The following is a 12004-nucleotide window of genomic DNA, read 5'->3' as shown; positions in this document are numbered from 1 at the left end:
TCTCACTAGCTGCTCATGAGGTCCATCGCATAACAGAATTAAGGTACTTTTCTGAGATAATAGACACATTTCTGGCTTCTGATCTGTGAACAATACATTGACCTAAAAAACTGCAAATTTGTGAGCATTTTAACGGAATATTTTTTGGACATTTAAATATAGGATAGTCATGTAAAACCTTGTGTTCTCTGTCTTTTTCTTCAACTTGAAATGCTAAAATCCATTTGGAATTATTTGTGGCATTTCGTAAATCTAAGGCCATAATGCTGGGTTGAATGAATTTTGCAGTTCCTTTCACTCTGTTGACTATTGGCTCTTTGCATATATGTGACATTGAAGGGTGAAAAAACTGTCAACAGAAATTGGACTGCAGATTACAGGCTCACCTGCATCCAGAACTCGCCCGGGCCTGTCACGGCAGAGCGTCCCACCTCGACAAAAAAGAAGTTTTCCGAATGGCCACAGCGTCTCACGTTCATCAGCTGCAGCACCACAGCAGCAGCATCAGAGTTGAGTTTTACAAAGTTGACTGTCTTGTCAGTCAGGCAAAGGCGGTAGATGCCAACCAAGTTCTTTGCCTGACCCAGGCCTTTGGGCCACACCTTCACCTGCCACACCTCTTTGAAAGCAGGTCCAGGATTAGGTACTCCATAGTCCCCCGCAGCCCCACTGTCAGTAGGATTCTTACCTTTGGGGAACAGAACAGAGACAAAAGAAGATTAAAAGGTTGTTACAGGGGAAAATTTCCGAAGAACATTACAAAGTACAACTGCAGCAACAAAGCAATGACATGACCTTCGGGCATCTGTGAACAAAGGAAACCACCACTATTTACCTGTTAGTGGAGGGCAAGGTGCCTTTATTATGTAGCTGTGCTGATACTGAGCCTTTCATTGATTTTTACACCAGATCTAACTTCAAAAGGAGCATGCACCAGCTTGTGAGAGTGGCTCACTGTACATGCAGGCGCCATACCAGGGGTCTCATTCGTCAACCGCTTCCAGGCATCCTGACACACGCAAAGGCACACATAACACCAGTTTGGAAAAATTAAACTGTTGACAAGTGAAGCGCAGCACAAGAATGACGACTGTGAAAGAAAAACAACGGTTGTGGAAAAACCTAGTTAAACCAACTTGAAAAGTGCTTAACAATTGAATCTATCCCAAAACCAAAGCAAACAATGCCAGTTGATGGGCAGAAACCTCAGGGCACACGCTCAAAAAGCTCCTCCAAAGCCATTTTCTGGAGTCGCTCAACTGACAATAAACTGGCTCTGTAAACTAATAAATTGTAGGATCTTTGAGCGGTAGTGCAGGCAGTTCATTCACCCTTAGTGTTTAGTGCACTGTATTCAGACAGTAGGGAATCACTGAAGCAATGAAGCACAGGAGAGAAAGGTCTTAGTGAAATCTGATCCCAGACTAGTAAGGGACAAAAGAAGGAAGGGGACTAATTTAACTACTTAAGGGAGCAGTGGGTAGGATTTAGGGGGATCTATTAGCATACCTGAAGATAACCTCCATAGTGCTTTTTACATTTTTTCCTACAAGAACGATCCTTTCATGTCTACAGAGGGAGCGGGCAGTAGGTTCTTCTACATGCTTGGCAGAGGAAGGAAAGTGGTATTCAGTTGGTTGCAATCTCCAACGTCACTGCTATTTCAAAAGCCACTAAATCCTACACCAATTACCTTTTAACATATGTTTGGTGTTGATAAATCTAAAGCTGGAAATGAGCCTATTATCTCATTAAAGTATCTCACTGTCATGTGGTGGAACTCTTTGTGAGCAGCCAGAGACAATGCTGCTGATATATTACAGATTTACCTCTAGGCTCATTAGTTCCACCCACATAAGGCCTCACATCTGTTGAGCAAAAAGGATTTCACGATTTTGTGATTCATTTTTCGGGTGGAGTCTATTTCTCCTTTAAGTAATCCTCCTAAAAAGTACATTAAACATGGCTTAAATCCTCCCATGTATAACTTTTATTTTTCTCTGTCATATCGCCAGGATGGATATGTCTGAGCATGACAACAATCTATAACATAGAATCAATCAACTCCATGACAAGACTGAAGAAACAAAATGTCCACAAAAAGGCTCACCTGGTTGCTTCATGGGAACAGGATGTTCTTTGTGCATTAATGAATGAACTAGAACACCTGTCTTATTAGGACTACCACATGTTCCATACAGAAGGGAAAAGCAATTTTTATTTGACCGGTAACTGAATGAAAAGTCTGCGTTGCTTTCTACTTTCAGCAATGACTTTGGCCCAATCACGATAAAGCCTGACCGCAGTATTACAAATGTATTCTTGTCTTTCTGAATGCGTGTTGTTCTTCCTTTCCCATGCTTCTGCTGCAGATCCTACAATGACAACCATATGTAGACAAGAAGCCTCAGCGTGCAAACTGGACGCCATATTAAGAGAGCTTCTGTTATGACAAACATTTCCCCAGATCCTCATCCTGAAACGTTTTTACTTGCGATTGCAAAACAGGGAGAAGTCTGATACGCCTCCCTGTGTCTTCTTCCAGTGTGCTTCCCCAAAACTGGAGGAATGCTCACAACTTGAAAGAGACCTAGAATAGATGTTTTGTTGAAAGCCAGCGAGGCTGCGGCTTCGCGGCTGCGTGTGTGCAGGCCCTCCCCCTACATTAGATGACTCACTCAAGGCCACGCATGGCTGTGTCATGTATTACTTTTCTCCGTGTGCGAGGACCTCTTTTTGCAAGGAGTCCTGTTTGCTTCCTCGATTTAGATTTACAACAGGAAGAGATGGTTTTGGGACTTTTCAGATGGGAGCGAGGGAATGAGGGAGTGCGGGAGATTGCAATGAGATATGAGAGAGCCATTAAGAAGGGAATAAAGGGCCTTTTAACTGAATCTTAAAGGAGGGGAAAAGGAGAGGTTTATTTTAGGATTACTTGGGTTAAAAGCATCTAATTACAGGCTTATTTTAAAATTAATTTTTTGAGCCCGCCGCTTGTTGAGATTGACTTGGATTGCAGTGCGGCATGTTGCTTAAAGAGTATCCTTTCCTTTTCGAGAGCCCATTTAATGTGTCTTGAGGAGAGCACAAGCGTGCTGTTTGTTGTGAGTACAGTGCAGCCTTAAACCTCAGCTGTGCCCTGAGCGCTTCCACACATACACCCTTGATCTCAGGGCCACTCTGGCTCTGCACACTGTAAAAAGCACTGAAAACATTTTAAGAGGCTTTACTGGAATCCTACATAGGTGCAGACTGATTTAGCCCTATCAAACATCACAGACTTTTGCCCACGGTTGCCTGAAGCTGGGCTTGATTCGACACAAAACAGTATCAAATATAAACTGCCCCTGGCTTTCCGCTGGGGAATCCTTAAGGCAGCGTGGTAGCTCACCGGAGATGACAGTTGAAAATCTTTTTTTCCATTTTGCATAAAGAGCTTATCAGCCAGTCAGCTTCCGTGCAGCACAACGCCGCCCCTATACAACATAATGAACCCACAGAAAAACATGCACGGAGAACGGCCCTCAGCCGGAGATCAATCTAAGCGCTAAAGCCGGATGCGCATGAAAGCAAAACACACCTGGAGGTAATGAAGCATCTGCTTAAAAGCTTGCTGGTTGAATAAAGGCAATGCGTGCGGGGAAAACATTCAGCCAACCTTTACGCAACCTTGGAGGGAGCGTGCTCCTCGGGTCCAAGGGTTCACACGAGGTGACCGTATTTATATCAGAGTTTTGGCAAATCCGAAAACAACTTACACTGGCTTATTCACGCACCAGTTGTTTACTTCGCTTTTCGCCGTGACCACACAAGAAACTCGCAACCTTATGTGTGGCTCGAGCGTCGCAACCTACACGGGCAACACTGGCGTCTATTCATGCCCATTTATTTGCTATGCTCGAGCTGCCTCTCCCAAGATCACAGGCTGTATATAAAGAGGCCATAATCTAACCTAATTTTCTCGACTGCAATTTTAAATATGAGTTGAGTTATTGGTGCTGAGGGGGAGGAGGAGGGAGTTGTGTCTCCTATGCTTTCTAACTGCCTTTATATAGGGGACCGTACTTACCCCGAGGCTGCCAGATCCCTGCTGGGATATTGACAGGTCCTCTGTCAGTGACAGGCTAATTATTGTGATGGTTATCGCACAAATCCTAAGAAAGTAGGTCTTGGGCAATTCTGCTTCTCACTGGCACAAGATTAAATTTCAAAATTTCAAATGCATTTTAACAGCAACACAAAAGCCTTGTTTCGCTTTACATTACCCCCAAAACCCGCCACTGGGGCTGAAAAAAAAAATGTCATCTTTGTGGGGAAAACAACACTGCTCTGTCAGAAAACTTGACCCAATTGAAGCTTATACTCTGGACATTTTATCAAAATCCCTTTACTTGACATGTCTTATTTAAAATTTGCAAGAAAGAACAGTTTGCACTAACAAGAATCTGTTTAAGAATAAAATTACACTGTTAAGTAATTTTTAAAAAACTCAAGACGTAAGGAATTTTCAGCCTGCAACAAATAAAAAGTAGTAAAATATAGTAAAATAAATCAATTATTAACAATAATATTAAAATGTTGCCATGTTTTTCCCACTTGGGGACTGGGTTTTTTTTTATTTTAATTGTTGTAAAATAAATATAAAAGAAAGACATCCCTGTTTTCCCCCCCCATTGTTAGTGATTTATGACTTTTTAGCTTTGTTACGCATTGTTACACATTGTTACACATTGTTGTGTAGGATTTAAATTGCAGTGAAAAGTGAGTGAAGACGTGACAGGACGGGGAAAAAAAAGGATTCGGTTCAGAGGGTTTAGCAAAAATCAAGAAAAGACCTGTAAGTAATGTGATTCTGCAAAAAAAAACAAAAAACTATTTGCTGGAGAGGAAAGTTAAATGATTCAAATTTATAGCGAGACTCCTTCTTGGTTAGCTAATGCAGCCTGTAAATCAGGGGAAAACTACTTTGGCTCGGCTCCTGCTTAGGTTCTGTTTCAAGTTTCTGACCTCACTGGCCTAACACGCTGTGCAAAACACTGCAGAGAGACTTCTGAGGGGTTAAATCTCACTTTTCTGCCCCTCTATCTCTGCCACTGTGCCCCCCACTCCCCCTGCCAGCCAACCAGATAGACACGAGACAGCTGTGGACTTTTTTATACTTGCACATATTTGAGAGAGAAGTGAACCACCCAGCAGGAAAAACAGTTGGTCTAATCTCTGGCTGCCATGTGTACCCGTTTCCCCTCTTTCTTTTTTTTTTCCAACTCCTCTACCTCCTAACTCTTCATCCATCTCTACCATCTGTAATCCCCCCTCCTCATCTGGGCCCACACTCGGGGACACAATGCTTCCCCAACACCAGCATCTGCCGAAGGCTAATTTCACATATGGTTTGCGTTAGCCAGGAGCAAACACAAGCATGCACACACACATGCATGAAATTATTGGTGACGCATCCGAGGTTCATCCCCTGACAAGACACGAAAAAAAAAAATCATGTGAAAGTCAGCTGAAGCTCTCCCAAAACCAGTTCGCCAAACTTGGAGCCATCTTCGGTCGTGACTGGTTAATCTGGTTCAGAGTTGCTAAACATCCTGCTTCAGTGGGTCCCAACAGATTTTGGAAACTCTGACGTCCAAAATGAGTTTTTAACGAAGTAATATATTTTCGAAAATGTGGGGTGGGGGGGTTGTTTTAGGTTTCAAATGGGCAAGTTTGGAAAACTCAGTTGGAACTAAAAGTGCAGCACAACAAACTTGCTCCAGCTAGTATTAGGTGCCTCAATGTCTAGTGTTTCCCCGTCTTACAAGACATCACGGAAGTGCTAGCACTAATATGTATATCTATACTATTGTGCCATTGTTGAATGGCGGCTCCCAGTGTTTTTCTTTCAAATGTTAACATTTAAAGAATAATAGCCTCGTCCAGCTTCTAGTTTTAATCCTCCAAGTCTGGAAAAGAGACTAAATGACTGCTTTTATTACTCAAGGCCTTGGGCTACAAGTTTGAAGTAACCAAACACACCCACATAGTTTTATTAACTACCCTATCACATCGCATTACTACATCACACATACTCCAACAACAGGGGAGTCCTGAAAAATCTTGCAGGACTGAATTTATATTGTTTTATTATAACAAGAGGCAGCAGTACAACTATAAACAGTGACCAAGACCCCAGAGGTTTAATTAAGAAAACATTTATTTGCACCAAAAACGAGCATAAAAGAGAGGGAATAAATGATCAACAGATTAGTCTTAATGTCAATGACGCTACGAAAGCCCGTCCCGAGCCAGGAAAAACTCTGATTAAACAGTTTTCTTAAGCATCAGGGCTTCACAAATACTTTACGAGTGTATACATATAAACATTTTTAGCAGATGCAGCTATAAACTATCAATCAACCTGACGTTAATACCTTTTTGTTATTTGTGAGAGGTGTTCACAAGAGTTCCTTTGATGGGATTTAATTCCTAAAAGCAGCACATAAGGCTTCCTTTTACACTTTTTATGTATGTTTTTAACACTGATTCCATTTCAAATCCTAAAATTGACACCCTGGCACAGGCACTCCCAGCCTATACTTTTGGGTTATAATACATCTTATATCCCATCTCCCAGAGGAGCAGCCTGCCCATAATGAGGCAGGTTTTTCACCAGTTCCTCTCCATGTTTCTAATGCATTCACTGTAAGGCTGATAAATACCATCTCATGAACTTCCTGCCCTCGACTACGACAGCAGTAATGGGCTAGTATCAGCCAACAGCGATCAATACGGCCTGCTATAAAAGGTTACTATGCATTTAAAGCCCCGTGGCTCTACCATGCTCAACATATTGGCAACCCATTGACTAAATGGATTATGTTGCCCCCGGCCTTGCTTCACTGTCAATCAAAACCGGAGCACTTAATTGACGGGCTGCTTCACCGTTGAGGCGATCCCGATGCACAGCGGCGGAAGCGTTTTCTAACTCCACCATGTTTTACTGTAAATCCAATGCAGTGAGCAGCTGCATCCCAACAAGCCAGAGCTGGCCATGCTGAAGCCTGGCAGGCCAGCTTGTTGTGTTAAATCAAATTACAGGGTGTTAATGTGCGCAAACTCTTTATGCAGAGGAATACCCGGTGGCAGCTCGCCGCTCCTCAGCCTGGATCGAGGCTTTAATACAGCTCCAGTTGAGCTCCACTCCAGCTGACAAACATTGGACGTGGTGGCACTTGAAAAAAAAAAAGTTGCAACCACCCATCTCTGACTTCGTTAGCACACAGCCTCCACTGTGATACCAGCGGCTGACCCTCGAGACAATAATTACTGCCTAATTAGGGAGATGAGCAGCGCTTAAGCACGGCTTAACATTTAATCGGCCAGCTCAGCGAACCAATGGTGAGATCCAGAGCTTGTGGGCCAGAGCAGCCAAACACCACTCCAGGATAGAAAAACATTTCTCATAGAGTCTGATCTTCTAGCTCACGTCACATTTCACCCACTTCCTCATAAAACTTTTGGTTCAATTAAATGAGAAACACCGGCTGCAGCTACAAGTGGCCCGACTGGGTTTACTTTGCGGGGACTCGAAAGTGTCAAAAATTACACGACGATAATCCGCAGGCTTAATCGAGAGCAGGTTTACGATGAAACCAGTCTGCGGATGAATAACCATATCGGTATATTTGGAAACAGATGTCGCTCCGCTGTTTAAAACGCTTTTTTTTTGTTTTGTTGGTGAGCTTTGAACACGGAAAACTAAATTCCATTGGGATTTCGTGTACTCCAGTGATGTCAACAAACCACAGAAGATCAAAACAAAACCTTCTAAGTGGACGGACAACTCTTGGGTGGAAGAAATCGACTTTGTTTTTTACGATCGCTTAATCTAAATGGAATTATAGTTTAGTCATTTTTGCTCTGAAAATTAAAAACTGCATTTAGAGTTTCTCTGACACCCAGGCGACATCTTGACATGTCAAACATAGAGTACCTACAGATATTTATTTATCATATGAGGCAGAAAAAAGCAGCTCCAAATTCAGAAACTGGACTCAAAAGTTGTGTTTTTTTGCTAATAGTTAACATTAGTTATTTATTTAAATCTGAGCGCAGATTGCTAAATAACCAACTCCACTGCTCTGTAAATATCAGCAACTCAAAAACCCAGATCGATCGCCTGCTAGCTGCAGGTGAATTGTCTGTTATACCATTAAATCAGCCTCTATGTCCTTTTAGCTGCGGATATTTTGGCATGTTTGTGAATGCGTGGGTGCATTTGAAAGATCTCTCCCATTCAAAAAGTTTTGCCTCCATCGCATTCTTCCACGGAAGTCCGGCGGTGTTGCCCCAATGTTTTCCCCGCGACCTCGGGGGCCGCGCCTCTGCCCCGTTCCGTCGAGGTTAAACCTTTACACACTCGACTGCCTCCTAATAGTTGAGCAAATAGCTGCCCTCGAGCCCGATACTGTACTCGCCGCCTGAAAGGGTCTTACTGGATTCAGCTGAATAAATAACCGAGATCCTGTCCTGCACGGCAGCTGGCTCGTGTGTAATTACCACCGGCTCGAGGGTGGTGGTGGTGGTGGGAGGGGAGCCTGCGCGATACCGGACGGTTTTCTAGGCCGCTTTAGGTGAATTTCCCAGGCTTGAATGCACAGAGTGATGCATATCCTGCACTGTACAGGCTGAAAAGACAAAGCAAAACTTTGGTTCCAGCTGAGGTGTACAGCAGAGAACTTCCTCCCCCCTGCAGCGAAGACTTAAAGAGGCGATACGAGCGGCTACGCAGGTATCAAATTGAGGGAGTGGTCCATTGGAAACTATGTGAGACAGACAGTGCAGCATCTCTTGGCTCTGTGCCCCTCAGCTTCACCCTGTACAGCCTGTGAATTCTTCCGTCTCAGCACTGGGACAAATGGGGGGACAGTACTGTGCAGATAAGAGCAGCAAGGTATGAGGACTTCAATCAGCACACAAGACTTGCATGAGCCGCTCATACCAGAGGAGGGTTATTACAGGCAGGAATCCTAACAGCGCTTGTGTGCAACATGTGCGTCTGGCTGCATTCGCGAACGCTCTGATCGCGCATCTCAATCTTACAAAACTCTCCCTGCAAAAAGCCCTCCGCCGTGCCAGCATGCATGTGGCCTCATTTTTCTATGAACAGAAACTGTGTGCGAGCTGCAGCGCATACCACAAGGAAAATGCCTGCCAGCGTTCGAGTTTACACAGCAGCCAGCCGCAGCCCTTTGTCACTGTCAAGCGAGGGTGATTTACACAAGAAACCCAACACTTGGAACAACAAAGGAAGGAGACGAGAAGCCCTCAGCGCAGCGCAGCACTGCACACTGGACCTGTAATTTCAAAGACAACTCATGGCAGCGATGGGTGGTTGTCTCGTCTCCTTGGCACACGGTGAACGCTCACCTGCTGAGCTGCAGCCTATAAAACAGGGATTTCTCTGTGTGTGACCTTTGCACGCAATCAACTGAGGTGTTTTTGGTTGCATGCTTGCATAAAAAGATGATGCAAAGTCAGCTTCTTGCTACTACCCATCCCCTACTGCAACTGTCTGTTCTCTTTCCTGTCTCGCGAACACTTGTCAAATACTTGGGAGGAGTGGGCTTGAACACTCCTTAACACCCGAAGGAGGGAGAGCGGGAGGGAGGGGATTCTCCTGATGCACCGACTGACATCCTGCAACTTTTTTGGACTTTATCAGTCTTCCACCTGATCCTCTAGTATATATAATCCTCCAGGTTTGGTCTTGTTATCTCTCCTCAGGTGCTTTTTTACCCTTCGCCACTAATCAGCTGCTTTATGTAACAGATCAGCAGGTCATGTGTAAGAAGCACCTTGAACTTGTGTCTCCATTTGCCAGGATTGCGTCATGTGTCCCTTGTGGCCCGTCTGGCCTCTCGCATGGAGGGGGAGGAAGGCCGAACAGGTGATTTAAAGTTGCTGTGCTTACCACTATTGCAGCGACAGCTGTGTTTACACAGTGGCTGATACACACCGTTTGAGAAAAATCTATGTGGGTGATTTTTTTTTTCTCTCTTTTGGGTAGTTAAAGTCATTTGCTCAATTAAGCAGCATTACACACAAAGATGTTCCTATGTGGCGCGATCAGGAGCTTCTTCTCTGACTATTTGGGGGGGGATTTGTCTGTTCTTTTGGGATCAATGCCTGATGTAATATTGCAGTGTCAGCAAAAAAAAAGCAGAACAGGGAAAGTAAACAAGGAGGCCAGAGGTGTGTTTGAGCAGTTGACTTGGCACAGAGAGGCAAAGCTTGCACACAGCTGAGGCCCACAGAGACAAACCCAAGAAGTCTGGAGGACAACTGGGAGCAAATATCGAGCCTGACACCGGCGTGATAAGAAGTGGTGGAGAGGCTCGGGGCCCCCACTGTGGCGGATGTTTACGCAAACTCCAGTCAGAGGCCATTTGTAAACAGCTCCAACCTGCTTTTTAAAAGTGCAAAACACCACATAGTTGAAAATCCAAAACATTTGCAAGGCAGTAGGCACTACATAAACAAACTGGCCTGTGTAAACTCGGATTGGCAGGCGGGTAATGGTTTTTAAATAATCCCCGAATGTGATCCAAAACAGTGCAAATGAAACATGTCCTGATCTGCAGTGCGCTGCGCTCTGCAGCCACTGCCACGTTTCTCCTCTCGTGCAGGAGCCCTCATTGCACGAGTGTGTGAATGCATGCGTGTGTGTGTGTGTGTGTGTTTGACTTTTGCTTACTTTTGCACTGCAGGTCCACCATGGCCTGGTACCACTCGTCCTGGTCCGCCTCGTTCTCCGCGGCGATGGCGAAGCTCTCGGCCCGGGTGTACAGCACGATCATGTGCTTGTTCTTGGAGTCGGCCCGCTTGTTGATGTTGAAGCAGGTCTCCAGCGCCACGACTTTCTTCGGGACGGGGGCCTTGCCGCGGAATTTCTTCTCGCTCTCGTAGTACTCCAGCCGGGCCGGACCGCGCTCCGAGGCGGCGCGGAGCACGAAGTAGCGCCGGTGCATGGACTTCTGCTTGCGGAGGTAGCCGCTCCTCCGCACGTCCTCGTAGCTGTGGGGCTCACCCACTTGGCTCTCCATGGTGTCTCCTCTATCAAAAAAAATCAAACACTTCTTCTTTTATTTGTCTTGTTTTGCTGCAAGTTTATCGAGGTGATTCAAACATCCCCCGGCTCCGCTCCCCTCCCTCTCTCCCCCATCAGCATGTGAGAGGAGAGCCAGAGGTCGGTGTGGACTGCTGCTGCTCCTCACAGTCCCGAAGGTGGAAAAACCTGAACGAGGGTTTTGTTGGTGGCTGCAACTGTCGCTAGTTTTCTTCTTCTTTGACTTGTTTTCGCTCTCTTACGGACGGAGCAGCGCAAGTTTTTTCCAGGCGCACACTGACGAGCACATGCGCTGCAGCTCTGCGCGCAGCTCCCCCTACTCTCCACTACTACTACTACTACTACTGCGAGTGTTTCCAAAGCGCTGTCTGGGCGGTTTAATCCCATTTACTGCACATCTCAGAGCACGGAGCACATCTTTTTGCAGCACGCTGCCCGTCCTTTCTGTCTTGTCTGTCCCCCCACCCCTGCCCTGCTCGGCTCTGTTCTCGTGTGTGTGGAGGAGCGGAGCGGCAGCTACCGTGGAGCAGCAGTGTCACTCACCGCTGTACTAGTACTCTGGAACACGGTGCGTTCAAGGACCTCACCCGAGCTCCGAAAACAAAGCTTTCAACTTTTTTTTTTTTTTTTTCTTTTCAGATTTTGCACATTTCAGCTCTCTCTGGTCACATTTGATGAACACGTTTTGTTAATCAGACTAGGAAATTGCCAATTAAAGAAAATAAAAAAAAACTTAATAATTATTTTAAAAATATATAATAAATAGAAACTGAATTAAAGATATAAAAAAGATATAAATTGATGATTTAAAAAAAAAATCTATTTCATTTTATTTTTTTATGTGTGGGTTTTAGAGTGTGGTGAAATTGTGGTGTTCAGATAAATCGC

The 12004-nt window shown here is 44.9% G+C and overlaps 1 protein-coding gene across 1 annotated transcript in view; it reads right to left on the bottom strand.

Moving 5' to 3' along the window:
* LOC103358038 (insulin receptor substrate 1-B) overlaps window positions 1-11658 on the bottom strand; it is a 47802-nt gene extending 36144 nt beyond the window's left edge. The window contains exons 1-2 of the mRNA XM_008282843.1: window positions 10745-11658; window positions 387-688 (exon numbers count right to left, since the gene is read on the bottom strand). Of these exons, the coding sequence (XP_008281065.1) occupies window positions 387-688; window positions 10745-11093 (651 nt within the window). The 5' untranslated portion in view covers window positions 11094-11658. The remainder of the gene's footprint in view (window positions 1-386; window positions 689-10744) is intronic.
* Between the last annotated feature and the right edge of the window lie 346 nt (window positions 11659-12004).

Source organism: Stegastes partitus, unplaced genomic scaffold (genome assembly GCF_000690725.1).
Source record: "Stegastes partitus isolate 25-593 unplaced genomic scaffold, Stegastes_partitus-1.0.2 Scaffold287, whole genome shotgun sequence".
Taxonomy (NCBI): Eukaryota; Metazoa; Chordata; class Actinopteri; family Pomacentridae; genus Stegastes; species Stegastes partitus.
This window is presented reverse-complemented; position numbering and strand designations above follow the sequence as displayed.